This window comes from Symphodus melops, assembly GCF_947650265.1.
Source record: "Symphodus melops genome assembly, chromosome: 11".
Taxonomy (NCBI): domain Eukaryota; kingdom Metazoa; phylum Chordata; class Actinopteri; order Labriformes; family Labridae; genus Symphodus; species Symphodus melops.
This window is the reverse complement of record NC_136701.1, coordinates 25,804,150-25,831,738: the sequence shown is the minus strand read 5'-3', so window position 1 is coordinate 25,831,738 and position 27,589 is coordinate 25,804,150. Positions and strand designations below refer to the sequence as shown.

At 49.3% G+C, this 27,589-nt stretch overlaps 4 protein-coding genes across 6 annotated transcripts; 2 read left to right on the top strand and 2 right to left on the bottom strand.

The window, feature by feature from the left end:
* The first annotated feature begins 14 nt into the window (after positions 1-14).
* Positions 15-9,347, top strand: gemin5 (gem (nuclear organelle) associated protein 5). Of its 2 annotated transcripts, XM_079355803.1 has the most exons (27): positions 15-468; positions 1,352-1,506; positions 1,865-2,046; positions 2,327-2,574; positions 2,720-2,852; positions 2,948-3,113; positions 3,195-3,407; positions 3,498-3,583; positions 4,058-4,140; positions 4,534-4,670; positions 4,795-4,868; positions 4,975-5,156; positions 5,271-5,410; positions 5,493-5,664; positions 5,744-5,932; positions 6,011-6,067; positions 6,145-6,279; positions 6,356-6,451; positions 6,536-6,673; positions 6,796-6,943; positions 7,044-7,163; positions 7,235-7,445; positions 7,526-7,795; positions 7,893-8,055; positions 8,135-8,630; positions 8,710-8,797; positions 9,136-9,347. In XM_079355803.1, the coding sequence occupies exons 1-27, from the start codon at positions 327-329 to the stop codon at positions 9,289-9,291; spliced, it is 4,380 nt and encodes a 1,459-aa protein (XP_079211929.1). In that variant the 5' UTR covers positions 15-326; the 3' UTR covers positions 9,292-9,347. The 2 variants fall into 2 exon arrangements, with proteins under 2 accessions (XP_079211929.1, XP_079211930.1); XM_079355804.1 differs by lacking the exons at positions 15-468; positions 1,352-1,506 and adding an exon at positions 1,772-1,795 and having other exon boundaries at positions 1,826-2,046.
* A 499-nt stretch (positions 9,348-9,846) lies between these two features.
* cnot8 (CCR4-NOT transcription complex, subunit 8) lies at positions 9,847-13,517 on the bottom strand. Its single transcript, XM_079355802.1, has 7 exons — positions 13,408-13,517; positions 12,412-12,623; positions 11,958-12,151; positions 11,704-11,865; positions 11,108-11,252; positions 10,920-11,030; positions 9,847-10,611 (listed from the first exon to the last, which is right to left on the bottom strand). The coding sequence occupies exons 2-7, from the start codon at positions 12,526-12,528 to the stop codon at positions 10,483-10,485; spliced, it is 858 nt and encodes a 285-aa protein (XP_079211928.1). The 5' UTR covers positions 12,529-12,623; positions 13,408-13,517; the 3' UTR covers positions 9,847-10,482.
* A 666-nt stretch (positions 13,518-14,183) lies between these two features.
* fam114a2 (family with sequence similarity 114 member A2) lies at positions 14,184-21,156 on the bottom strand. The gene is made up of 14 exons (XM_079355534.1): positions 20,902-21,156; positions 19,592-19,819; positions 19,363-19,462; positions 18,815-18,916; positions 18,627-18,730; positions 18,321-18,455; positions 17,489-17,653; positions 17,273-17,396; positions 17,094-17,179; positions 16,889-16,987; positions 16,635-16,759; positions 16,291-16,363; positions 15,458-15,511; positions 14,184-15,377 (listed from the first exon to the last, which is right to left on the bottom strand). The coding sequence occupies exons 2-14, from the start codon at positions 19,784-19,786 to the stop codon at positions 15,276-15,278; spliced, it is 1,464 nt and encodes a 487-aa protein (XP_079211660.1). The 5' UTR covers positions 19,787-19,819; positions 20,902-21,156; the 3' UTR covers positions 14,184-15,275.
* Positions 21,157-21,710: 554 nt separating this feature from the next.
* LOC306831856 (microfibrillar-associated protein 3-like) lies at positions 21,711-23,781 on the top strand. 2 transcript variants are annotated; one of them, XM_079356101.1, is made up of 3 exons: positions 21,711-21,894; positions 22,493-22,745; positions 22,838-23,780. In XM_079356101.1, the coding sequence occupies exons 2-3, from the start codon at positions 22,508-22,510 to the stop codon at positions 23,518-23,520; spliced, it is 921 nt and encodes a 306-aa protein (XP_079212227.1). In that variant the 5' UTR covers positions 21,711-21,894; positions 22,493-22,507; the 3' UTR covers positions 23,521-23,780. The 2 variants fall into 2 exon arrangements, with proteins under 2 accessions (XP_079212227.1, XP_079212228.1); XM_079356102.1 differs by lacking the exon at positions 21,711-21,894 and adding an exon at positions 21,923-22,039 and having other exon boundaries at positions 22,838-23,781.
* Positions 23,782-27,589: the final 3,808 nt, after the last annotated feature.

Here is a 27,589-nt window from a genome sequence, read left to right as displayed (position 1 = left end):
CACACACACATTTCTTTGTATTTTGGAGGAATTTGATATTTGCGGTATATTTTTTTATCTGTTAAATTATCCTCCATGATTTACTCATATACTTCCCAAAGGGTCGTGTAAAAAAAAATAAAAAAATGGTTTCAAGTATACTCGAGGTAGTTTGAACCAAGCAGGACTCCGTACTCAGCGATGGTGATATTTACGACAGCATGCTGGTCGTACGGCCATGAATGTAGTTGCTACGACAGGGAGGGTACCATGTGAGGAGATAGTTAAGGCTTCATCAGACTGTTTCAGCAGAATTAAAGAAGCACTTGAAGCAGTAAAAAAAGATCATGCACGAGAGGTCACTTCCCGCGTCTCCCAACTGGTACTGCTCGCGCTGCAGTGACGTCAGCAGCAATGGTTTATTGGGAGTTGGAGCCAAGACCAACATCTATCTGATCGAGGTGTCTGCATCCTCCTGCAGGGTCACAGGTGAGTCCACATCCGGGTGATCAGGTCTGCAGGTGAGCTGGTTACAGCGCGTTCAGTGATGTAAGAATCAAGCTGGCAGTTTAATTCTCTCATATTAATAAGCTCATCATTCAGTCAGTAAGCACGTTTAATAAAAGACACACGATTTTAGTTTCAAACTGCATTTAATACAAACTGATTCATTTATCAGTTGCTTTCATCCAAAATGACGAACATCACATGTACTGAGAGAGAGAGAGAGAGAGAGAGAGAGACAACTTCAGGAAGTGACCAGCTGTAGCTTCAGTGTTTAGCCAGCTCTGCATGTAGAGACACTGTAGCTTCAGTGTTTAGCCAGCTCTGCATGGGTCTGTAAAGCTTTCTGCGTTCTAACCTCTCTCCATGTTTCATCTCCAACATTGATCCTAGTTTGAGCAGCTTTCTGCTGCTGGAGCTTATTAGAAACATGCAGAGGCTTTTTAGCTCGGGTACAATCACTTCTATCTGAAGCAGTTCCACTGCCCGCTTCCATCGCTGCAACACCTGTTCACCTGATAACTGCTCTCATATCTGGCAAACCCAGGGGCGTCCAAAACGGCCTTCAAAGCCCCGCCTACCTTCTCTGGTCCAATCAGATCCAGAGCATTCAGGAGCAGAATCTAAAGTTAGAAGGAGGACATACTGGCTGCTGCATTGTTGTCAGAGAAGCTTCAACACAGCAGGTTTCCTTCATGATCACACAGGAAGAGAGCAGCTCTCTGATTGGTCCTTTAATTACACATCATGTGCCGACTCATCATCCTGATTTTCGATTGTGTCGAGCAGAATCATCTCGAGCTTGTTCCTCAGGTTTGGAGGGTTGTCTTGTGTCCTCTCTCGTGATGTCGTGCCGTGTGTTTCACAGGTGAGCTGGTCGGCCATAAAGACTTGGTGTCGGGCTTTTCTTTCTGTCAGCACGTCGGGCAGAGTCACGTCTGTGTCAGCTCGTCCACTGATGGCTCCGTCCGCTTCTGGGACTCCGACGAGAAGGTGCTCATAAGAGAGGATGCAGCTCATCAGGTGAATCTCTTTTTTTCTGTTGTTATTGTAAACAGTGAGGGTTTACAGGTTGTTGGTGCCCCCTGCAGGCTGCAGTCGGCGCTGCACCATCTTCAGAGGTAATGAGGCTGCAGCTCTTTCTGTAGAGGCGGTTGGATGTCCGTCTCTGAGGACACACGGAATCGATCTGAACCTGTTTATGAATACATCAAATAATCTACCTGATAGGTTGCTTGAAGATATTTAACCCATCGAACATCTGATGTCCTCCTGACTCCACGGTGCTCTTATGTGATGCACGATGATAAACGTTGTGTAAAGGACGACGTGAAGTTTAAAGAAAGTAGAAGTGTCTGATGATTGTGTCCTGGTGTTGCAGACGTCCGTCACAGCGCTGCACTGGTCTCCGCTGGATAAAAACCTGGTGGTGTCCGGGGATGAGAAGGGCATCGTGGTGTGTCACTGGTTCAACACGGGAGACACCAGCAGCTTCTTCCCCGAGCCCCGGACCATCTTCTGCCTGAGCTGCTCCCCGCACAGCTGGAGCTGCGTGGCTGTGGGGTAAGACGGTTTATGTGGGCGGGGCTCAGGCCTCACAGCTTTGGGACCTTCAGGTGAAGGTCGTGGATATTTAGCCGGCTCTCGGCTCAATGATGAATGCGTTTCCAAAGCGGCTGGTTTAGCTAGTTATGCACGACTCAATAATCCTAATAAATCAAACACAGACTCTCTGTGAGGAGATCGCTCATGTCGCTTCATGGAGTCATCGTCGGTGGAAGAAGATGAAAACGGTTCCAGAGGAGGATTCAAATATCTGTGATTGTTTATTTTTGCGTCACAGGTACAAAGACGGGATGATCGTGCTGATCGACGTGAGCAGGAAAGGCGAGGTGATGCATCGTCTCCGTGGACACGATGATGAGATCCACTCGCTGGCGTGGTCGTCCGTGTCTGGCGAGGACTCCCTCTTCTCTCGATCTGAGGACGGTGACGGCAGCATGGCGGCGTGTGGAGACGGGAAAGGTTGCTACCTGGCGTCAGGGAGCAGAGACCAGACGGTGAGGGTCTGGAGCTCGGCGAGGGGAAAAGGTGAGCGAGCCGCAGGAGGTCTGTCTCCTGTTATTGAGTTTCAGCTCGTCCACCATGAATACATCGACTTCTTTAATTATAGACAAAAAAAGAATGTCAAAGCGCTCGGCTTACGTCCCTGTCCTCTGGTTTCCTCCACGTGCAGCCGTGATGACTCTGAAGCTGCCGTTCATAAAGAAAAGAGGCTCCGCGGTCGACCCCGGGCTCAAAGAGAGGCTGTGGCTTCACGTGCACTGGCCGAAGGGACGAGCCGCCCAGCTGGTGTCCAGCTGCTTCAGGTACACAGAGGCCTGATGGCGAGGCACAGCGCCGCCCCGTGTGGTGTCAGAGGTCAGGGAGACATCCTGAATGATTGATTTCCTGTTTTGTCCAGTGGTGAGCTGGTGATGTGGGACCTGACTCGAGCGGGGAAGCAGAGGTGGACTCTGTTTGGGACGTCTTCAGAGGGTCAGAATCACAACCGGATCGTCTTCAACGTGAGCTCCGTGCGTCTGCAGGACGACAGAGAGCTGCTCGTCAGCACCTCCATGGACCGAGAGGTGAGGCAGAAACATCTTCACTGTTTCCTCCCGATGCTTAGCAGCAGGTTTGTTAAGCCGTCTTGACCTTTGGCGTTCCAGATTAAATGCTGGGACCTGACCTCTCTGGACTGTCTCTGGACTCTGCCCACTCTGGGCGGTTTTGTCTACGCCCTCACCTTCTCCCCTGTGGGCGCAGGGTGCCTGGCGCTCGGTGTCGGAGACAACATGATCCGGGTGTGGAACACCCTGACCACCCAGAACCAGTACGACACCAGGTCCTTCTGGCAGGGCATCAAATCCAAGGTCACAGCGGTAAGACGTCACTGTGTCCGTCATGGACAGTTTGTGGTTTGTTAGCCCTTTAAAAAAACCAAACTCTGAAGATGAGCTGTTTCCCTGCAGCTGGCGTGGCACCCCAAGAAAGAAGGACACCTCTCGTTTGGAACGGACGATGGAAAAGTTGGGATTTATGACGTCTTCTCCAACAAGTAAGATCTGATTTATTTTCTCCAGTTTGACATCCGTTAAGCTGTTACTCTTCTCCTCCTCTATAGAATCAGTGTCCTCGCTCCTCTTCATCATGTGTGTGAAGTGTGTTGTTGTAAATCCACTCTGATCCTGTATTTGATCATGTCTATGAACCCCTCTATTTCAGCCCTGCTCAGAACAGACTGTTTCTGTGTCTGTAGCTTTAAATATGTAAATGAGCTGTGTCTGACCACGCCCCCTCTCTGGAAGGGCTCGGGTGTACTCGGTGGTTTACGGTGAGAAGGCAGATCAAACGCCTCGCTGTGGGAGTGTCACCCACCTGGAAGCACAAAGAGATGACTGGGGGGGGGGGGGGTTACACCCCTGTTTGCGTTTTCCTCGGGGTCCTGTTGGAGTCTCCCGAGGCCTCCTGCTGTCCTCTCCACTTCCTGTTTTCCTGACTCAGGCATTTGTTCTGCTTCATTTCCTCCCAGGCCTCCTCAGATATCGAGCTCCTATCACCGGAAAACCGTGTACACGCTGGCCTGGGGACCCCCCGTCCCCCCGATGTCATTTGGTAAGTTCCTAATGAACTGCTGTGAACGCTCTGACCCAGCAGAAAGAGCGGCGGTGGGACGCAGAGGAAGCTACGAGTCAGCGGAAAAGGAGCAGAAACATCTTAGCACGCCGCTTCATAATCGACTGTGTAATTAAAGGAGCAGAGAAAACGCTGTCCGCTCGCCCCCACCTCAGCTGCTCGTCGGGGAATCAGGAAGTAGATCTCACCAGCTGTTGAAGGACGACGTTTTGATGAGTGTATCAGGCACTCTGCTTCCAAGCTGTAAACTTAATTGTTGCTATGCCAACAATCTGCTGATGTGTTTAACAGAGCTGGTTGTTTTTAAATGGGCTCCATAAATCAAATGTGTTGGCTTGATTTAGTGTGTGTGTGTGTGTGTGTTACATTCAGGGGCCGCGGGGGGAAAGGCGTCCTGCAGCCTGTACAGCTGTGCAGGCGAAGGCGTCATCCTGCAGCACGATCCGTCCAGGCTGAGCGGAGAGGCGTCGGACATCGACAAGCTGATCAGAGACACCAACAGCATCAAGGTAGTGAGCGCTCACATGCACAGACAGCCTGTCCTGCTGCCTGTCACTCAAACACACAGCTGCAGGTGCAGAACAAACACGAGTGAGATGAGTGATGAAGGTGAGCTCTTCTTCCTCCCCGCAGCACAAGCTGTCTCCACACACGGACCTCAGCTGGAAGCCGGACGGGAAAGTGGTGGCCATCGGCAACGAGGACGGGTGAGTGAGCGGGGTGGAGCTGCATGAGGAGGCCTCAGGGACTGATTGGTTGGTTGGTTGTTTGTGGGCGGATTGAGGAAGAGGTGGGCGTGTCTCTCCTCTGCAGGTGTATCGACGTGTACGCGGCGCCCGCTCTGAGGCTGCTGTGCAGCATCCAGCAGCACCACAAGATCATCAACACGCTCCGCTGGCATCACCAGCACGCCTCTTCTGCTGAGCTGCACGGCCTCCTGGCCTCCGGCTCCAGCAACGCCATCGTCTACGTGCACGACCTGCGCTCCATCGTCGGTGGGTGGAGACCTCACACACCTTTCAGTCACGTCTCGCCGCCTTGATGGAGCGAGTGAGAGACGACCTTGGGGAAGTAACATTTGTTGACGTGTGCGTCTCGTGTCTGTGCAGAGAACCCTCCGGACTGCCCCGCCGTGCTGACCGAGCCGTACCGCAGGCTGTGTGGTCACACGGCTAAGATCACCGGCATGGCGTGGAGTCCACACCACGATGCTCGACTGGTCACTGTCTCATATGACGGCACAGCGCAGGTGAGTCCGGCGACGACGCTCCCTGATCTTTGAGTCCACTGATGGCTCATCTGGACCGATCTGATTGGATGTTCATGTTTAGGTGTGGGACGTGCTGCAGGAGGCGCCTCTCTCCAACTATCGCGGTCACCATGGTTACCTGCTGAGCGTGGACTGGTCTCCCGTGGATCCGGACGTGATCTGGACCGGAGGGAAGGATTTCACCCTGCAGGAGTGGAGAGTCTCCAAACAAGAGTTTACGAAGCCGCCCAAAGGTGAGGCATGGTCTCTGCAGCGCTGTAAAAAACAACACGCTCACACGCAGCGGTGACTGACAGCCTCTGCTCCTCCTAGGGAAAAAAAACACCGAGCTGAAGGAGAAGATGAAGGCCAATCCGAGGCAGAAGAAGAAGAACAAGAAGACGTGGGCGCCCGAGGTGAACGGCGAGGCGGTGAGAGGAGAAGAGAGGACGGGACAGGAGCAGTCTGGGGAAGACGAGGACGATGAAGTCGGCTCCACCTGCAGTCCTGTGCCTGCAGCAGGTAACGGAGGAGAACATTCGGCGGCGGCGAGTTGACAGCTGATGGTTGAGATGGTCATCTTTTCCGTTTGTGTTGCAGCCGGTGTTGAGCTGCAGAGGAAACCTCCCGTTCCAGCCAGGAGCAAAGACAGAGCAGGTTTGACCTCCAGCTGAGTTCATCTCACAAGCTGTCGATGCACCGCGTTTTATCTGAACTGTCGGGGTGTGTGTTAGTTTTCCCAGACTCAAACTTGCAGAAGAAGAAGAAGCCTCGCTCCATGCTGCCTGTCAGCACCTCCATGGACCATCGGCCCAAAGACGAGCTGCTGCAGGACTGCGTCACTCTGGCCTCGGTCCGCCACAGCCACGGTGAGGGTTCAGAGCCTGCTTGGAGCTTTCACGTGTAAAACTACACGCTTACTAACTGTCTGTTTGTGGCCTGTAGCGCCCCCTGCTGGCTGTGTTCCAGGACAGGGCGAGCACATCCATCTGGGTCTGTTCTCCGACAGAGCGGCTCTGCGCCGCATGTTCCAGGCGGAGGGTGAGCACGTGGCGTGACACGGATGTTCAGCCTGTTTATAAAGGCTTTAAATGATGATCTCACTTCCTGTCTGTCGTCGTGCAGAGGAGAGTCACCTGGAGGCTGGTCACTTCGACTCTGTCGTGTACCTGCGGCTGTGGAGCGGAGACCTAGAGGGGGCGCTGCAGCTCGCCACAGAGAAGGGAGAGCTGAACGACCACCTGCTCTCCATCGCTCCGATGGGTAAAAACCAAACGAGCGACACATCGGGTTTCACACCTGCAGAAAGCCTCCTGGTGTGAGGACGCAGCAGGATGTCTGTGTGCATGAATCATGATGGCAGACTTGTGGTCTTTGCCTTCCAGCCGGGTTCGTGGCGTGGAGCCGGACGGTGGAGGCCTTCGTCAAGCAGCTGTGTCTGCAGGAGCAGTACCTGAAGGCAGCGTCGCACCTGCTGTCAATCAACAAGCTGTACGAGGCCGTCGAGCTGCTGCGCTCACACAAACTCTACAGGTCCCTTTTCATTTCTCAATGTCATGCTGACCTTTGACCTTGTCCCCCACGGTGTCTCCAGCTGATGTGTGTGTGTGTGTGTGTGTTTTCTCTGGGTCAGGGAGGCCATCGCGCTGGTCAAAGCCCGGCTGCCTGCAGACGAGCCCGTCCTGAAGGAGCTCTACACCAGCTGGGCGTCCGTCCTGGAGAGGGACGGACATTTCTCTGCAGCTGCCAAGTGGTGAGACATAAACTCCTCCCCCACTCTGTGCTTTACTGTTTGTGCTGGACTAACTGAACGTCCTCTCTTAGTTACCTGGCTGCCGGCGCCAGCTTCGACGCTGCCAAAGTCATCGCCAGGAAGAACGACGTGTCCTCCCTGAGGACGGCCGCCAGTTTAGCGAGACTCTCCGGCGAGGTGGACCTGGCTCAGTCTCTGGCGCTGAGATGTGCCAAAGACCTGGCTGCTGATCTGGACTGGGTCGGAGCCCAGGAGGTCCTGGGTGCCCAGGAGAGGCTGCTGGTCAGTGCTGCTCTGTGTTCACAGGTGGTGGGGAGAGGAAGCGTCACTGACCTGGATGTTTGTCCCTCCGTCCCCTGCAGGTCCACAGGCTGCATCTGAGCGTCGCCGAGCTGCTGGCTGCGACGCTCACGGACCCCCCTGCTGGATCTCCTGCATCCTGCGTCTCCAGCAACACGTGGGCGTCCCCAGGTGAGCGTCACGTCAGCATCCAGGACCGAGTGAGAGGCGTGTGGGAGGAGCAGTTCGGGGTTTCACAGGAATCATCGGGAAGTCACAGCGCTGCGTCTCTCCTGCAGGAGCTGAAGTCTGTGGAGAGTCCGGCACTGACGGCCAACGTTCCTCTGAGACAGGTGCGTCCTCCTCGCTCACGTAGACGCATGCTGGTCCATCACAGGTAGAACAGGAACTCCAGAGTCTAATCTAAATGAATGTGTGTCATTGTCTCAGCTTCAGCTGTATGCGTCCCTCCACCTGACCCGCGCCGTGCTCAGCTGCTTATTGGACGACGACCATCAGCTGATTAAGGAGTTGTGGCAGGCGGCGTCCTGGTTCAGAGACGCCGGGTCTTTCTGCGCCTCTGCAGAGCTCTGCAGGCTGCTGTTCCCGGACGGTCCGTCTCTCTGTCCCTGATGATCCGGAGCCTCTTGAAGCCTTTTGGTTGTCACTGATGTTTCCTCTTTCCTCTCCAGGTGACGTCCGCGTCTTTTCCAGGAAATATTCCAAAACTCTTCATGACACAGAAGAAGAAGAGGCCAAAGCTGCTGCAGCCAGTCTGCAGGCGTTCGTCACGTACCACCGCCTGTATGAACACTGGTGGAAGACCTCCACCCGAGTGCACAACGGCGTTTCACACTCAGAAGCAGAGTCCCGTCCTGCAGCCGAGCTGACGGGCCGAGCGCTGAACGGAGGGGGGTCGGAGTCCGGAGAGAGAGACGACGTCTGTTCCGGCACCAGGACGTTTGATAGACCGGACTTTGAGGCGTCCCTGCTCCTGTCGGAGCCTCACGCTGTCTGTCAGACGGCTCAGAGGATGCTCAGGGAGATCCAGGAGCGTCTGGCAGCCATGGTGCAGCAGCACAGCAGAGCGCTCCAATCAGAGGAGGACGAGGGCGAATCAGCCGTCACACAGATCTCCAGGACAGACGAGGCGTCAGACCACCACGAGTCTGCTGATCCCGAGCAACGGTGAGGACTTCAAAGATTTCTGTCTCACCCGGAGCAGTTTGAACTTTACCCGACTTACCGTGACTTTGTTGTCCTTCAGGTGTGACGAGCCGGAGACGCTCGTGTCTCTGTCCGCCAAGATGTCTGAGCACCAGAAACAGCTGGCCGCGCTGCCCGCCACCATCAAGGTACAGCGGCGAGTCCTCGCAGTGACACATCGTTAAAGACAGAGAGGATCTTTGATCAGCCAGGCGCCGACGAGCGGCCGCATCATGAACGTGAATGTTCACGTAGCTGAGTGTGTATGAGGGAGGAGTCCTCTAGAGGGAGGAGTCCTCTAGAGGGAGGAGTCCTCTAGAGGGAGCGCCACGTCACTCAGACGGCGTAGAACACTGAAGCACAGATTCTGGTTTGTCGTGATGTGAGCTCACGTGGCGTTGTGGCGACGCATAGCAGCGGTCCGTCCATGTTGTTTAGGAGAGGATGTTGCATCAGTGTTTAAAGTCGTCTCATCATGTCTCCTCAGATGTTTCCTCACCCAGACGTCCTCGAGTGCTGCCTTGTTGTCCTTCGCCTCAGCGAGTCCACGCCGTCCGTCTCCGAGGCCCTCCAACAGACGGCCAAAGATCTGCTCCGTAAACACGGAGCGAGCCTCAAAGCGTCGCGGCGCTTCCTCCCCTGAACCTCCATCACTCACACTGACACATTGTTTCACTAATAAAACGTTTATGACATGTCGGCCGTGTTTCCTTCTTCGCTGTTTCACTCAACGTGGACGAATCTCAGCTCGTTCAGTCTGAAGTTACAAACCACACGACACTAACAGGTCAAAGCGTGGACTGAAGCCTCGTGGTCAGGTTTTGGCTCCGCCTCAGGAGACTGAACATCTCAGTAATACTAACACAGGTTTTGTGCAGTTCTCCCATCAACCAATCACAGCTTGTAAAAAGCGTCATTCCTACCAATCATACCGACCACGCCTCCTCAATATAAATGTGTCACTAAAGCGAGGACTGAGAGGCAGGGCAGCTGTGGATCAGCGGTGGATGGTTTGATCCTCCTGCAGTCACATGACCGAGGTGCTGCAGCGTCTGTGGCGTGTGAATGGATGAGGTCACTCTGGTCACTATTGACAGTAAGGTGAGTCGGCGTCTGGAGGAAACGTTATGAAGATTTGTGGTTTCATGTTTTCAGGCTGTGTCGGAGTGCAGCTCGTAAAGAAGATGAAAACTTAACATTTACATTGAAAATACAAAACAATTTAATATACAACTGTAAAACAATGTTGAATGTAAAAACAAGAGAAAGCACAACATGTGGAAACCTGCGGGGGAACAGTCTGCTCTGCTGGGTGGAAACATGCACAGTTACACACTCGTGACGCTCGCTGTTAAAAGTTTCTGAAAGTGGAAAAAGAGCTAAAACATTTTTATTTTCATCAAAATTATACATGTTCATTTACAGGCCCTTCCAACATTAACTTAAAAAATGACATCCCTGCAACAAGTGGCGAGTCCCGGCTGACCGAGGACAGTCTGAACCGAGGGGCGAGACGGGTTTGTGAGGTCACAGTTTGATACCGGAGCTGGTCCCATGCTGTCAAAGAAAAGTCCAACAGGTTAAAAAAAAAAAAAAAGAGCGCTTTGAATATGTGGCCTTATACTCAGTGAAAGCGACTTAAAAAACAAAAAGAGGAGTGAGCCAGAGAGGGATCACTGCGAGTCCGTGTTAAAGAGCCACTCTGGAGGAGGATCAAAGAAACGGGGGGGTGGGGGGGTCGCCTCGTTCAGGGGTCGAGCGTTGAGGGAGATCTTCTGCTGGTCGGGTTTTTAAAACAAGTGCGTGTTCCACTTGAAGGTTTCTGAGCGTTCAGTCAGTGCTTGTTGTTCGTCTCTTCCTGGCCCGAGCCCGAGATGCCGTTCTGCGGTTGGGTGGAGCCTGAGCCCAGGCCGTACAATCTCCCACAATACTTTGCGTCATCGATGTTGTCTTCAAAGAAAAGCTGAGCGGAGAAAAAAAAAAAAAAACATGTTTCAGGGACATCACACCACACTTCACAGGCGTCACAAAATGTTGAGATGCATTTCATGTAAAAGGTCCAGTGAGCTGTGCGTTTGGAATGTAGACTGCAGTACTCATTTTGAACACTAGGGGGTCACAGTTACATACTGCTCCTTTAAAGAATGGCGATGGAGTGGAGGCGGGGCTAATTCATATTTGGTTGGTTCGTCACCATTAAGAGATAAGTAAGTGTGTGTGTGTGTGTGTGTGTGTGTGTGTGTGTGTGTGTGTGTGTGTGTGTGTGTGCACCTCTTTCATCCTAAAGAAGGCCATGCCGGTGAGCAGCGAATCAGATCCTGCCTGATGCTGCCGCCCGATCCTCTTCAGCTCCAGCTGGTCTGCTACTTCCTGCAGCCCCCCCTGCATTCACACAAATCAAGGTCAGTGGTACTGAGACGGCGTGTCGCTGCACTCTCTCAGTATCAGCTCATCGTCACCTTTAGGTTCTTGCAGCTCTTCATCAAGTACTTGACGTCGTAGATGGCGGGGAAGAAAAGGTTGAGGATCTGGAAGAAGTCGTGTTCCTCCTCGGGGAGCCGTGCGTCCGTCAGGAGCTTCACCAGGTAACCAAAGTCGTAGCCGCTGAGAAACACACGAGAGGAAAAAGTATGGATCAGGATCAAAGCGTGCACACCGATTGGTCAGCTAGAATCCATCACTAATAATCAGCCTTTAATCCATCTTCTCATTCCTTCCTTAAAAACAGCAGCTCTCTGGATGTTTGTGTCCTAACTCCAAAGTATGGATTCATCAAATCTGAATGTTCCTGCTGAGCTTTAGAAACTAAGACAACCATCACAGACTGTTTCCTACGGTCACTGATCACAAACATGCTCATTCAGATTCTGCTTCTCTCTCTTTGAAATGTGGCTTCAATGGAGCCTTTACGAGCTCCACCGGAGGTTTCATATTAACGGGTTTGAGTTCACTCTGGTCCGCCCCGCTAAAAACAATCATAGTAGTATGGTCATAGAGACGGTACAGTCCGAGCGCACAGCTGGAGCGATGCTGTCAAAGCGGAACGGACGGCTACCTGTGGAAGGAGAGCCACTTGACGTTTTCACACAGCACCAGACCGGACGTCATGAGGAGCTCAGCAAAGTACAGCGTTTCGATTCCCTCTTCTTCGTGTTTTTTAAACTGCAGCCCCGAGTTCTGGAGCAGGTCTATGGAGTCCTGCGAGTACATGTCTTCTCTGTGAGGAGATCACAAAGAAAGATTCTTATTAGTATGAAGAAAAGGGGCGGAGACTTGGGATGGAGGACGCGAGCGTACGAGTGCACCTACGTGAGGTTGAACTTGAAGTTGAACTGCCACGTCGTGGTGCCGTGAGGATAGTCTCCGTCCTCGTTCATGAACGACAGGCCGAGCTGGATGATCTTCAGGAGGTCCACGTTACACCGCAGCAGCTGGTACTGGTAGTCCACGGTGCTGCGGAACTCGCCGATAGGTCGGACGACCACCCCGGGGAATTCTGTGTCCTGATCCAAACAAAACACTTATTCAGCATTGATGCACACTCTAATTCACCTCTCTCAGAGGCAGCTCACTCGACAAGTGTTCAACTTCAGAATTAAAGTACGCTCTGAGAGTTAATACAAAAGCAAGACAACTTTACTGAAACAGCTCAGTTGTATCGCTCGTGCAAAGAGCAGATGTCGAGTTTGATAAAACCTTGAAGTCACTCTGCAGATACTTTTAATGCCACCACAGTCCAGACCCACGTCTGCCTCATGCTCACCATGGCGATGTAATTGTAGCTTTGAATAATCTGTCGGATTTTCCTCATTTCCTCCTCCACATTGCTCGCCCAGACCTCACAGATGATCTGACTGGAATCTGTAAGTGCGGCTGGCATGTTGGCGGGTCACGGAGAGAGCTGAAGCCCCAACAATCCTGCAGCGCTCTGGAAGGGGGGGTGAAGGGGGGGCGGTGTCCTGAAGAAAGACGATTCTGGAAGGAAAGAAAAAAACGCGGTAAATGAACGTGTCTGCAGATTTAAACCCTAAGTTCCTGAGAGAAAGAGAGCAGCATCAGCAGAGGCCCCATGATACGATATTACCCTGATACTACAAAGTGAGCGCAGGGTCTCGCGCTCCGTGATGTCACCACTGTGCGTCTAATTGGACTATTGAACCGAACCGGACCAGAGCGCTTGGTGGAAACATGTCTAAAAAGTGAGTATAGGTTTCTACCTGACAGAGACTCACACTGGGAACCTTTAAACTGGTCTGTTTCTGTGTGAACTGGTCATGGTCCTGAACCGGCGCGCATGCGCAGACTTCGTCACATTAATATTTACTTTGAGCTCAACTAATGATGATTAAAATCATTAAGATATAAATATACATCAAAAACAGTGGTGGGATTTAAACATTTACAGACGTTTAAATAAAAATGCGTAACTCTGTGTTACCATGACGACGATGAGAGGACACCACATATAATCAATAAAACTTACATAAATACGACGTTTAGATGTGACTCCAGGGGACGTGCTGCTGGGATTAAATAAGTATTCAGTTAATTTATTATTATATAAACTATTCAAACTTACGACGCTGCTAGCTCAATGCTAAACTAAGCTAAGCTAATCCTCGCTGAAGCTAACATCAGACTAAAAGAGCCGGCTCTGTTTGTTCACGTCACAATACGTCAGAGCGGATAAATGACCTCTGGACGGGACGCTGTTTCACTGCGCTCAGTGTTCAAGTGAATAAAATAAAACTGCGTTTACCTCAGAATCTTCTCGACGCAACCAGACAGGCTAGTTGTTAGCGCCGCTTGTTTTCTTCTTCTGTGGTTCTCTTTCTCCCTCTTCTTCTTCTTCTTCGTCGTCTTCGTGAAGATAAATGGTAAATGTCAGAGCGCTACCTGCTGCGTAGGAGTGGTACTGACTCATAAAACATGTCAAAGGCGGATAGAACTAACTTTAATCTTTACAATGTTGATAATTGTGTCCTTATATCATGCCTTAAATATAAAAATACATATTGAAGCTATCTGGAAAAAATAAAACACACCTGATTAACACAAAATTAAAAATGTTATCCCAAAAATAACTACAGATAAAGGTCTGCACTCCCTTGAGCAACACTTTAATCCAGAGGATTGTGTGCTGACCTTTCTTCTTGTTTCTGAACCAGTGTGCGCTTTGCTTGGATGTGCACACACGAGTCTTTTTTTCTTAAAGGTGCAATCTGCAGTTTTGGCAGAGAAATGTTAATGCTAGAAGTGTATAGATTCTGTGGTGTGTGTTCATAACTTTACAAACTGTCCTCAGAGGAAATACTGTGTAAAGATAAAATGATGCTCGAGAAAATTTCACAGCGAAATCTACACAGTGCTCCTTTGACCTGTAATTCACATTTTGTTCACACACAGTCTGTTAGACAGTACATTTATTTGTACACCATCTTAAACTTGTATATACTGTACGCATAAACAGTCCAGTACAGTGATTTAAAATAGGACTTCATATGTCAACAGTTTAAATATCACAAAACACAGAGAGAGGATTTATTATTTCTTAATAGCTTTTTATTTTTCCTGTAAACACTGGAGGGGCTCGGTTTCATAAGAGACAAAGACAGCACGGTGCAGAAAAAACCTTCTTAGACAAGGAATCTTTTAGAGTTGTACTTTTAGACATTTTATTAAAGGAAGTGATTTTCTGTCAGATAACATCACATGATCAGCAAGGAGATAATCGTCACACTTTGTCCACAGGGGGGCACCAAAACCAATACAACCCAAAAGTTCCTCACAGGAGCTTTAATGTGCCGCTGCTTTAAGGTTGCTTAGGGACAGGGCTTAACAAAGGAGGGTCAGGGTTCAAATATAGAGAGTTAGGGGAGGGGAGATTGTTTCTGTTTTAATGCAGAGATGCGTGCACGCTGGGAGACAGAACAGACCTGTCCGTCAGAAATGATTCACACTCTGCAAAAAAATACAAAGACAAATTGTTCTTTGGAGTTTTTGGGTAAGTACAATTAAATTCTTCAGTTACGTTAGAACCCATTTAGCCAGTTCAAAAAGCTGCAGCATGACGTCACGCCGCTCTAAGCCAGAAACAGGCCGCCTGTTAGATAGTGGTTAGAGCCTGCGAGCAAAGCCACAAGGCTTTCAGCTGCTCACATCCAAGACGTGAGCTGAAAACACTGATATGGAAAGATAAGCATAGAAAACAAGGTCGCCTGTATTCTCTGTACAGGAAATGAGAACTACACATCGACACACAGAACCTTAAGACTTATTATAAAACACAAATACAGCCTGTGCGTCGGTGTGAAGTGTTCTCTGGGGCATTATTGAGCCTTGTACATGACCTGTTGTCATAGCAACGTAGTGTCTGTGTCAGAAACAAACGGTTAATATAAATGCATTTGTTTCCCTGCAGCGGTTAGATCCAGACCTTCCTGATGAGACACATCATCGAGTCAGTGAAACCAAACGATGCTTCCCCTCCCAGGCACGAGGGTTTGTCCTGAGCAGAAAACCAGACAGAGGAAGTGCTGACTCGGGTGTTTTCCTCTATTTAAAAAAAAGAAATCTGTGTCAGTTCTTCATGGAGACAGAGTCCGGGCGTCGTGGCAGCGATGGCGCTCACTGATGGCTGGACTCAGATCTCCTCTGGATGTGAGAGATCTCCAGGATGGGCATCAGCAGCTGGAAGGCATCCTGGATGTAGGACGCACTGTTGGACGCCTGAGAGGAGAAACAGAACAAGAATCAAGATGAAGCTCATCATCATCATCATCGTGCTTCCACAGAGAGAGGAGACATACCTCCAGAAAGACTCCTGTTATCAGCGGGTTGAGGACGTCTCCTTTCTCGTTTGACTGTAAGACACAACAAAGACCATCAGCTCTCTGCTCGCAGCAGTGACGCTGTCGGCTGTAAGGACGGGAAGCAGGCGTGGACAGTTTGACTCTTAAACACCGGAGCAAAGTGTGTGAACATTCACTTCTCTCTGAGAGGACGCTCAGCAGGAGTTTGAATCAGGAAGGGTTGTTCTGATTGACAAATGTTTCACTGATGCACTCGAGGGAAACTGAAGCTGAAAGAGGAGAGGCAGGAAAGTAAACAACTGGAGGTCAGAAAAAAAGAGATTTTGAAGTTTGTATATTCTTTAGAAGTTCATTAAGGATTTAAAATGCAACGGAAGCTTCTGTTAACTCTCCTGCATTTACTCTCGGTTAAAAAAGTGTGTTTAGAGGTGAGACTGTTATTCTCTCCTGCAGCTACTTCCCTGCATGTCCTTCTCTCTCTCTCTCTCTCTCTCTCTCTCTCTCCCTCTCCCTCTCCCTCTCCCTGGTTTCTGACTCTCTCTGAAAGTAAAGGAATAAAAAGCCTCCAAATAAAACAAAAACAAACCATGTGAGCACTGATATGAAATGGAACACGTCCAATGAGGTGCACGCACATGTTGAAAACAGAAAATGGAAAAGAAGTGATTAGCAGTAAAAAGGCATTAACTGTGGTGCTGCACACTCCATGTAAAGAGGTTATAGTCCTCAGTGCAGCGGCCGTGGGTCCTTTGCTGCATGTCCTGTCTAATGAGGCCCAAACACACAGAGTGCTCTGCTGCACGTTCACTATGAAACCAAAGGACACTCACCCCGGTCGTCGTTAAGCAGGATGTGAACTTCTTAGAAAGCAGAGAGATTTCTTTACACAGGACGACAGTTAACCTGAGAACAGAACAAGACAACGACATTTAGACTAAACTCCTGAAACACCCCTGAAGAGTTTACGCTGAGCGTCATGTGTTTGAATGTTTCTCCTCCAGCCTCCTGGTGAACGCCACCTCTACCATCTCCCTGCTGCATTCTGTTTCTTGTTCTCCCCCATCTTCTTCTCCACTCTTCCACATTGTTCTTTTAACATCCTGTCTTAGCTCAGGAGACCCCGCCCCCTCCTGTCTGTATAAAACAGCTGGGTGTCATATCCGTGCAGCCTTACTGTGACAGAGCGCTGGCCTCTGGGCTGCCGTTGGAGAAGAGCATCATCTCGGCCAGTTTGTGGAAAAGCTCGATGGATCGAGCCGTCAGCTCGGCAAGACTTCTGATGGCTGCAGCGTGAACCTCCTGATGTGTGATACACACACACACACACACACACACACACACACACACACACAAAGAAAGAACACGTGCTGCGATGACATCATGCAGGAAGCTGACATTAAATCTGGAGCTTGTGAGTGATGGGTTTACCTCGACAGAGAGAGCTCTCCTGACGTCCTCGTCGCTCTCCTCCTCTTCACTCTCTGCTCGCTTCATGTCCGTGATCTGGCTGCAAACACTCTTACAGGCCTGTTGGAGGACGACGAACAACACCATGAAATAAAATACTGAACATGAACCAAAAGAAATCATAAGGTGGAAGATTTTCCTTTAAAAAGCAGAGATGCATGGTCACCTTGCTGAGTTTGTCAGCCGTGGTGGTGACGCTGAGGCCCTCCAAGGCCTCTGTTAACTCTTTCTCAAACTCTGAACCGTCCTCATCTGATAAAAACAAAAGCACAGCCCGTCACTGCTGGAGTCTGTGAGGAGCCGAGTTCCTCTCGCAGGGTCTGCCGTCTTCTGGAACCATCCTACCTTTCTTCTCGTCCACCTCCTCGTCGTCAAACTCCACCAGAGAGAAAGAGTCCTTAATGAGATCCAGCTCTCCTCTCAGCTGAACGCCCTCGTCTCCAGATAACGTGGTCAGCACCGACTTCACCTGCAGCACACACACACACACACGTTACCGTTAAACCCTCCCAACGTCCTCAGCTCAGAGCGCCTGGCTACCCACTCTCTCTCTCCTCCTACCTTCGACTCGCTCTCTCTCGACAGAATCTCCAGCGCCTCGAGGTGCGACAGACCCTGAAACTCGTCAAACAGCATCCCATAGTGAGCGACCAGCTTCTTCTCAGAGTCTGAGCCCTCGACCTCCGCCGTCTGCAGCTCCTCTCGCTCCTTCGCCTCCCTCAACACCTGAGAGAGAGAGAGAGAGAGAGAGGGAGGGAGAGAGACAGAGACAGAGACAGAGGGAGGGAGAGAGAGACAGAGAGAGAGAGAGAGAGAGGGAGAGACAGAGAGAGAGAGACAGAGAGAGAGAGGGAGGGAGAGAGACAGAGACAGAGACAGAGACAGAGAGAGGGAGAGAGAGACAGAGACAGAGAGAGAGACAGAGAGAGAGAGAGAGAGGGAGAGACAGAGAGAGAGAGAGAGGGAGGGAGAGAGACAGAGACAGAGAGAGGGAGAGAGAGACAGAGAGAGAGAGAGAGAGAGGGAGAGACAGAGAGAGAGAGACAGAGAGAGAGAGACAGAGAGAGAGAGAGAGGGAGAGAGACAGAGACAGAGACAGAGAGAGGGAGAGAGAGACAGAGACAGAGACCGAGAGAGAGAGAGAGGGGGAGAGAGAGAGAGAGAGAGAGAGAGACAGAGAGAGAGACAGAGAGAGAGAGAGACAGAGAGAAAGAGAGAGACAGAGAGAAAGAGACAGAGAGAAAGAGAGAGAGAGAGAGAGAGACAGAGAGAGAGAGAGAGAGAGAGAGAGACAGAGAGAGAGAGAGAGAGAGAGTCAGCCAATCAGGAGTGAAACTAGTTTATATGATTCAATAAATATCTTGCATCATCATCACGCCTGGCGTGCGCCCACCTGGGACAGAGTGGCGTTCCTGACCATCAGGCCTTTGGTTTTTTTAAAGCCCGGATCTCCTTCTGCAATCACATCCATCGTTTTCTTTCCGATGAACTCCAGAGCATCGAGGCCGCCTGTTATCACCGTTTTGCCCTGTGAGAGGAAGTGAACAGGCGTGACTCCACCAGACATGAGCTCCACACGTCTGTCAGCAGAGCGACAGGAACACCCACAGTGATGTCACTTTGAGAATGGAGCGAGTCAGGACTGCAGCATTAATGTGATCTAAAAGATGAGTTCAAAGATGGCACAGAGTATGCTCACTGTGCTCTGGACCACGCTTGTTAGCGACGACAGCATTCCCAACGCACTCCCGACCGCGGCTGATCCCTCTCCAGCGGCCGCGTCGGCCTCAGAGCCGTCCTCCCCTGCAGGGGGAAACGACAGGAACGCTCTGAAACAAGCCCGACCCGATGTGACGTTTCATGACGTGCACTGAAACACAGCCTCACCCTGCTGTTCCTGCTCTTCCTCTACTTGTGCCGAGAGCTCGGTCGGACTCGGGATTCCCAGCGACGTCTCGGCCTTCTCTATCGCCTGCGTGAGCCCCTGGCCTGCACAGACAGGAGACACAAGCAGTCTGGTTGGTTACCATGGTGACAGACTGTGAGTGAGTTCAGGTATAATCTTCGATTCCACCTTCACCTTGAAGAAACATATAACAGAGACCAGGCACACCTTTTGTGTGTCCGGCTGCTCTTCAGCTCGGCAGCATTAAAGAAGCAGACGAGCTCTGCGACTCAGACAGTTTAAACACTGATCATTAATGATTCTTTATTCATGTGTCCCCCCTCTGCTCTGAACAGACGAGCGGGGCGATAAGGTCGACCTCCAGGGGGCAGTGTTGCACTTCAGAAAGAAGTTGGAGCTCCCCACAGATATGGTGTGCGTGTGTGTGTGTGCGTGTGTGTGTGCGTGTGCGTGTGTGTGTGTGTGTTAAAGCACTTTACACACATCCAAACTTCACAGAGATTGATTTAGGTAAGGGGTCCGCACTCACCCACTGTGGCCACCGTAGCTGTCGCTGTAGATAGGATGGATTTGCCCCAGCTGCCCCAATAGCCCCAACCCCCCTGAGACACGGTGGACTCGGTGGGAGTCTGAGAGAGGCGAGGAAGCAAAGAGGGACGAAAGATGAGGCAGGAAGCAAGAGACAAGTTTATTAAAAGTGGGAGTCTAAACGTGGATTGACCACAGGTCCAGTTAGTGCACGTGTGTCTCCTCGTTACCTTCGCAGGCTGCCGCTCCTCTTCTTTCGCCGTCTCCTCAACCTCTGCCGCAGGTTTTGGCTCCGGTCTCCTCCTGGCTTTCCTTGTCGGGGCCACGTCAGTCAAGGTGTCAGGCGGGGTCGGCGAGGAGCTGCCCGGTGTTTGTGCAGGAGAGACATCGGGACCCTCGGCTGCTGTAGCTTCACTGTCGGACATCTTGGCGTCCTAGATCATGCCTCTGAAGGGAAACTAAACAATGGAGCGAACTATTAGTCGGGTCAGTATCCAATCAAAGGTGGGAGCGGTGTGAAGTTTGATTTGACATTTGTCATTGAAGTCCAGCAGGTTGGAGTGGAGAGGACGATGGTCATTGGCGACTGTATTTGTAATTTAGGTGACTTTATTTTCTCTGTGTATGGATGCTTTAAAACAAGGAGGAGTAAGGCAGCAGGGGCTCAGGTGTGTTTCTGTAAAGGACCTGCAGGATGTGTTTCTCAGGTGTGTTTCTGTAAAGGACCTGCAGGATGTGTTTCTCAGGTGTGTTTCTGTAAAGGACCTGCAGGATGTGTTTCTCAGGTGTGTTTCTGTAAAGGACCTGCAGGATGTGTTTCTCAGGTGTGTTTCTGTAAAGGACCTGCAGGATGTGTTTCTCAGGTGTGTTTCTGTAAAGGACCTGCAGGATGTGTTTCTCAGGTGTGTTTCTGTAAAGGACCTGCAGGATGTGTTTCTGTAAAGGACCTGCAGGATGTGTTTCTGTAAAGGACCTGCAGGATGTGTTTCTCAGGTGTGTTTCTGTAAAGGACCTGCAGGATGTGTTTCTCAGGTGTGTTTCTGTAAAGGACCTGCAGGATGTGTTTCTCAGGTGTGTTTCTGTAAAGGACCTGCAGGATGTGTTTCTCAGGTGTGTTTCTGTAAAGGACCTGCAGGATGTGTTTCTCAGGTGTGTTTCTGTAAAGGACCTGCAGGATGTCAGCCAGATCTAATACAAGTGATGAACCTCAGAGCTATTTTATATAAACATAAAGATTATCTCCTGTTTGAAACAGAGAGGCGTTTAAAGTCCTGAAACATGAACACATAGTCAACTCTAACATATATTTATGGTACATACTGTACTTTTGATTTACAGTGAAGTTAACTCATCTAAACCTCAGTAGACAGGTACGTCACATCCGATCTGTTACTCATCTCTAATGGCTTATTGATTTTTATTATTTTGGGCTCGTTAGTCGAACAAAGAACTAAAGAGTGTTCCGTGTTTTTGAAAGTACAGCTATAGAGTTAAACTAAAAAGTCAAACACAAATAATTTATCTTTTATATTAAACTCACCTGTCAAAGTCTGGATGCTAACCTGGTTAGCCTGTTAGCCTGTTAGCTCACAGCTCGCTGCTCTTCGTTGTCTCCAGTTTCCAGAAACCTTAAATTAATTTATTTGACAGATTAGAGATGAAGATGAAGGCATGTATCGCTCTTTTTGTTCACCAGGATTAGCCACGTCACAGTTTGTTGTCACCGAAGGCAACGCAACAGCGAGAAACTGGGGTTCCGGTTGGTAAACTTCAAAATAAAGGTTGTTTTACATACGTCGATGCGTCGGAAAATCTCTGTAAGATAACTATAAATTTTTAATTAACGCACTGAAATACACTTTATTTTTCTGTAGAATTCAAAACATTTCCTCTGGCATTACGAATGGTTCGCACGCGCTGTCGATTCATTTTGAAGGATAGAGGAAAGGGCCATTATCAGTATTTTTTTTTTAACATGACAGTTAAAAACGACACTTCCGTTTTTAATGAAAGAAATTAAAATAAATCTAAACTTCCGCTGAAAAAAGTAAAGAAATCGAAAAAAAGTTCTCAAATTCAATTACAATAATTTAGACATCACAAAAATCTGCTTCATGGATTTATTTTAATCATTAAAAAAAATCGATTGGTCGATCGAAAAAGGTTGAAAGGGTCAATGTTTATTTTATTTTGTGAGTCTAAACAGTATGTATACAACTAAACTTTTAAATAAATAAAACAATATTAAAACTTTGTTGGTGCTAATTAATGAAGCTAATTAGTTATTTATGAAGATTAAAGCCGAACAAGTCCCGCCCACTCGCTCACATCCGAAGCAGGAAGTGACAGGTGCCGTCGGATCGTTTTTCGGATCAATCTTTAAAGCCTCATAACAGAACAAACGTGGAGTCATTGGATTTTCTTTGATCACACATCTACCTTGATCCATCGATTATTTGTGTTTGTGTCCAGATCTAATCAGCACGTGACAACTGCGACACACCTGTGAGGCATAAAAGTAGAAAGCAGGCAGGTGAGTCCACGCAATAACAAGAGCATCTAACACTCAGGGAGCACTGGGTCACCTGTTTGTCTTTATCAAATATCTACAGAGACACTGAGAGAAAACTACGTTTATCTACGGAAGCCGATTAGCGCCCATTATAATTGAACTAAAGGTAAAGACTTTAATTCAGCTGTTTTCTGGAGGTCTAGATGACTCGATAAATAAGTGCAGATCGGTGATGTCTGTCACTGCAGAACAGCGAAACAAACCTCAGACTTATCTCTGATTGATTTACACATTTTATAAATTATTATTATTTAACTTTCAATCATTTTTATATGTGTTACATTTTAGAGGACACAAACATGGACCACTTCCTGCTAAGGGTTAAATCCTTAAAATTGAACATTTACACAGAAATATTAAAGTACAGGCTTTAAAAGTCTAAATGTAAACAGTGAAAGGACTTTTATTGTTGTTGTAGTTTTTGACAGCGGTAAACAAAACGTCGAGAAGAATAACAGTTTAAAGTTTGAAAATGAGAAGATGTTGTAAATGTTAAACACGTTTGAGTAAGTAAGAGCTGCTGCATGATCCATCAACGTTTGCTCTTCCTGTTCTGCAGGTTTGTCCCGTCTCGATGACACACCTCCTGTCACACCTGCTTCTCGCCGCCCTGCTGCTCTGCTGCTGCTGCACAGCTGACAGAGCGCACAAAAAGTCGGAGACATGGCCGGCGCAGCTGGCCAGCATGCTCTTCGGCGGAAGCATCGTGGCGAGGGAGGGATCCAGCACGCTGATTGCATGTAATGTGACCGAGGGCCACGATGACGTCAAGTGGTACAACCACAAAGGACTCGTGCCGGGAGAGGATGCAGGTAGGAGGAGATGCTGACCCGGAAGTAGCGGTTTCCGTCACTTGCATCCTCTCAAACTGAAACTGTGTGTTTTGTGTCGTGTTCCACTCTAGGCGGGAAGTGGCAGATTCAGGAAGATGGCGCCCTGAACATCACCGTGGTCTCCTTCGAGGACCGCGGCCGCTACACCTGCGTCGCCTCCAGCGCTGCAGGAGGGAGCAGTAACTACACGGTCACCCTGCGTGTGGCGCACACTGACAGCGGCTTAGGGCTGTACTTCGTCTGCATCTGCCTGGTGACCTTCACCATCACCATGATCCTGAACGTGGCGCGGCTCTGCATGGTCGGCAGCCACCTCAAGAAGACGGAGAGAGCCATCAACGATTTCTTCCGCACAGAGGGAGCGGAGAAGCTGCAGAAGGCGTTTGAGGTCGCCAAGCGCATTCCCATCATCACCTCGGCCAAGACGCTGGAGCTCGCCAAGGTCACGCAGTACAAAACCATGGAGTTCGCCCGTCACATGGAGGAGTTTGCACGGAGTGTTCCTCTCCCGCCGCTCATCCTAAACTGCCGCACGGTCACCGAAGAGGGCGTGGACACGGAGACATCAGGGCTTCAGTCGGCAGAGCAGGTCAGGAACAGACAAGCTATCGGGCCGCCGTCCTCTGACGGAGACGAGGACGGGGAGCTGCGTCAGGCTCTGCTGTCAAGTGAAGGCGAAGCCAACGATGGAAGAGGCGTTGACGTCAAAGTGTCAGTCCATATCGTTTGTGAGAAGGTCGACAGTGAGAATTAGGAGGACGCTCGGTACGGTTAACAATCGTTCAGTCCCAACAAACATATTCACCCTTTGTAGTAACCGTGGCAACACAACCTAAGACCAAGAGAACCAAAGATTCAAGAGGATGTAACAAAGAATAAGAAAAAAAAAGTTACAGCTAAAAGAGGAAATAAATAATAATAATAATAACAGTGTGAATGTGAGTGTCTCGATATGTCAGCTCTGTGATTGGCTGGTGAACAGTCCAGGGTGTAACTCGCCCTGGACTGCCCCCCCCCCCCCCCCCGACCCTGAACCGTAGAAGTGTGTATATAATGGATACTTTGGCGCTCATTCATACACTTGAAATAATGTTTTTATTTCTTTGTTAAAAAAGTAAGAAGTCTAAAAACTGAAAGAGGGAAACGTGTTTAAAACAAACTTCTTCTTGTGTCTCAGAGGAACGCTCGCTCTCCTCTCATGAAATGAACTCGTTACGACGGGAACAAGCAGTGCTGTCATCCCGAGATAACGAGGAGAAGTAAGTCGAGATGTGCTCGTCACGGGAACATGTGGCTGTGTGTCCCTCAGGGAAAAGACATGGAAGCTCTGCAAACTGTCAATTGTTTCTTACTTGACAACGCTTGAAACAAAAGCGCCACTCGATATTCACCACGAGTTCCCCGGATGATGACGGTGTCATGTTTACACTCCTTCTGTATGTTTGAGTTTTTGACCCTGAAGAGCTCTCAGAGACACAGCTGAATGTTTGTGTCGGTCTGTGAAACAAATAAAAGGAAGAACAAGAAGAAAAAGTCGTTATGGTCATTTCTGTTCCTTCAGGTAATACAACTGTTGAGCCTCTAGGTGGAGCTGTGGGGTAAAACATCTGTGCTGAGCCACACTGGAGCTGCATTCAAACGGAGAGGCTGTTTACATTTTAAATGGACATTTCTGTTAAAGAGCCGCAGTGTCCCCACATTTTATAACTTCATTTAACCTTTAATACGAACAACGCGTTTCCCCTGTAGCTTCAGCGTTTAGCCAGCTCTGCATCGGTCTGCAGGCTCGGCCTCAGGTGAGTCCGCTGACACCTGGCCAAGATGAGCAGCAGCAACAGAAACACTCAGACATTACACATTTTGTAATAAAGCTGAAGCAGCTCAGGATTTCAAAAACTTTCTAATCTGTGAAACGTGAAAAAAGGTCAGAAGCTTTTTTAGCGAGGACAGAAACTTCAGATTCTAAATCTGTTTTTTTTTTTTTATGAGCGTCCTGGTCGAGACAGGCAGCGGCACAATTTACAGTTTCACACACAACAACTGCTGTCTCACAGGAAGTGACATTTCTTTCGACCAATCAGTGGGCTGCAGTGTGTCTAGCTCCAGCCTGTAAACAGAGGTGTAGCAGTGAAGTAGCACGGTACGGGTCGGTTACTCTGGTCCCATCTGTGGCAGTGCTAATAACGGACGGGGCGTCACGAGGAGGTTTTAAATGAAACTCAACTTCTGCTTTAGGATCTGTTTTCACCACAAAGGGTCAAATATACTTTATGATTTTAAAACACAGCCACACTACCGAGAGCTTTATGCGTCGGTCAGGTGGAGGATAACTAACACACGGAGCGTCTCTACAATCATCATGGATTTAAATACTGTTCTCACCTTCAGGAAGTTCACTTGTTCATTTGACTTCTCCTGAAATCATCAGATCCAATCAAAGTTTAATTGAAGCTACCTGAGAAATATCAGGTTTGGAGAGCAGCCGACGGAACAACAACCTTGGGCCTCTGTGTTGAATAACTCACAAGCGTCCATCTGTCTTCCTTCTCCTGCCCTCTCTGGAGGCGAGCTTATCTAAATAGAATTGATTGTTGCGAGCGATCGTTCATCACGCCGAGCCGAAGCGGACGTTTAAGGAGAGAGAGGGGAGGAAGGTTTCAGGGAGATGATGTCTTCAGTGACCTCGAGGAAAACTTAAAGAGCGTAACAGGTTACAGCGCGTGTTTTAACACTTTATCTGACACTGACAGCAGCGTGTCTTTATTCATCCATTAATGAATGAAGGCAGCACATTTTGGCCTCTTGAATTTAAATTGCTCATAAAATCAGGTCAGGAGAAGTCTGTCTCTAATTGCATTTCATTTCCAATCAGCCCGAAGGAAACAGAACGGAGACAACATCAAGGACAGGAGATGATTTAGACGACACGAGGAGAGAAGTGCTCGTCACATTTGTTCATTAGACGAGAAGACATGGTGCAGATGCAGCGGCCGTGATTAGCTCTGTTGTTCTGCCTCTGTGTGTGTGTGTGTGTGTGTGTTTATTTTTGTGATTCGCTGGCTCAGTCCCAAACACGGTGTTGTCCTCGTAGCTCGTCTTGTGCACTGAAGGACAAACAAATTCTTGTCTCTGTTAGGAAAAAAAGATTAATCGCTTTACCTTTTATTACTGGAGGTTGGAGGAAGTTTGTCCTTCCAAATTGTAATTTGTCTGCAACTGCAAAACCATCCGGGTCGAGGAGGTCGGGTGAGAAGGTCTCCTGCTCGCAGTCGGCAGTCAAGATTTCCCCAAAGGCGCCGGGAGGACTGGAGGTCAAGAGCAGGGCGGCTGGTTGCAGAAGCAGGAAATGGTCATCCTGTTCACAAGGAGTGAAAATAACTCTCTAAACTAAACTTTGCTGGAACTAAGGAACAAAAACCCTGAAAATCAAACAAAGCCAAAAAAACCTCAGCTTCCCTTTGACGTGAGACCATCACGTCTTGTTTCTTTGGACTCTGAAGTGACCATATTTGCACAAGAGGATGGATTGGGAGAGAGGCAAAGGGTAAGCAAACGTCTGATTATCTGCAGTTCCATTAGTTAGCTAAAGCTGTAGCTGCATCACGCCGTGTGTCTGCTCATCACAGCGTTTACTGTATGTCTGACTCCGCTACACCAGGTGGCGATAAGCCCCCTTTCAGCTACTTCCTATTAGACCGTCTTCTGGTTGAGCTCACTCACACGCCAGCAAGCAGGTAGCGGGGTTGTACTTAAAACCTTTGCGACGCACGCTATCCCTCAAGCTCATGGCGAGATCCCCGGGCAGACGACAGAGCCTGGTGTGGAACGAGGACATGCTCAGATCGCTCAGAGGACAGTGTAGCTTTGATTGAGGCGTAAACATGTGAGAGTAAAAAGTTTCACTCTCCTTATTTTGAAGTAACCTCCAACAGAAGCTTGGACCCGGTGGCGGGCTAAGCGAGGTCATACGGCACATGTGCTAACAAAGGGACGGGGGCGCCGAGGCTGACCTGATTCTCCGCAGGGTCTCGCTGTTACAAACGGCCCCGCTGTCAGGCACTAATGGGAAATTATGGCTGCAGAAGAATCACGGCGGCGGGCTGCGCTCGCTGGGGACCGGGGTGAAGGGATTGAGGTCACATGTTCCAACAGCTCCTGAAAACATGCTGCAGGAAAAGGTGTGAACGCCGGGCGCTGACGTCGGGTAAATGAGGTCGAAGATAAAGACTGTGACCAAAAGAAACAAGCAGAGGAGGACTGTCGGTCTCCGGGGGGGGGGACCGTGACATTTCATCATCATCACCGTGCACACCGTTTTACTTCAATGACGTAAAACCCCAGGAGGTCGAGGACAGAAGTCGGTGATGTGTTATTTGTGCCTCCACTTTTTTTGGATCATCGGACGTTTTGTATAAATATGTAGAAACAGGGCAGACAGCTCTATGTAATGTTTAGAGTTTAGACTGCAGTACCCATTTTAAACACGAGGGGGCAGAGTCACAGACTGCTCCTTTAAATGGAGATTAAATGTAGGTCAACTCTGCTGTTTATTGTCTCAAAAAATACTGATGATGTCTAATGATGTCGAGCACAAACATCACTCTTGCATCAGAAGCATGTTTGTAATAAAAGCTGAAAAAAAGAGCAGATCAGTGAAAACTTTTTGAACACAAGTTCAGTGTTCCCATGTGAAGACTTTGAACATTTCATGTGTTTTATGATGATGAAAGCAAAGAGAGAAATGGAAAACATGAGTATGTGATGCCGAGGTCAGACATGGAGCTCGATCCTGCAGACGTATCACAGTGAACCACAGCCAAGGT

Bases quoted from the DNA above. Each gene is read 5' to 3' on its own strand.
- gemin5 (XM_079355803.1), top strand. From the start codon at position 327: ATGCACGAGAGGTCACTTCCCGCGTCTCCCAACTGGTACTGCTCGCGC. The intron at 2,575-2,719 runs GTGAGCGAGCCG...CTCCACGTGCAG, and splicing joins GAGCTCGGCGAGGGGAAAAG to CCGTGATGACTCTGAAGCTG. The intron at 3,584-4,057 runs GTAAGATCTGAT...ATTTCCTCCCAG, and splicing joins TATGACGTCTTCTCCAACAA to GCCTCCTCAGATATCGAGCT.
- cnot8 (XM_079355802.1), bottom strand. From the start codon at position 12,528: ATGCCAGCCGCACTTACAGATTCCAGTCAGATCATCTGTGAGGTCTGG. The intron at 11,866-11,957 runs GTAGGTGCACTC...ATCTCCTCACAG, and splicing joins AACTTCAAGTTCAACCTCAC to AGAAGACATGTACTCGCAGG. The intron at 11,253-11,703 runs GTAGCCGTCCGT...TGTGTTTCTCAG, and splicing joins AAGTGGCTCTCCTTCCACAG to CGGCTACGACTTTGGTTACC.
- fam114a2 (XM_079355534.1), bottom strand. From the start codon at position 19,786: ATGTCCGACAGTGAAGCTACAGCAGCCGAGGGTCCCGATGTCTCTCCT. The intron at 18,731-18,814 runs GTGAGGCTGTGT...TTCCCCCTGCAG, and splicing joins GGAAGAGCAGGAACAGCAGG to GGGAGGACGGCTCTGAGGCC. The intron at 17,654-18,320 runs GTGGGCGCACGC...TCTCTCTCTCAG, and splicing joins GGAACGCCACTCTGTCCCAG to GTGTTGAGGGAGGCGAAGGA.
- LOC306831856 (XM_079356102.1), top strand. From the start codon at position 22,508: ATGACACACCTCCTGTCACACCTGCTTCTCGCCGCCCTGCTGCTCTGC. The intron at 22,746-22,837 runs GTAGGAGGAGAT...GTTCCACTCTAG, and splicing joins CGTGCCGGGAGAGGATGCAG to GCGGGAAGTGGCAGATTCAG.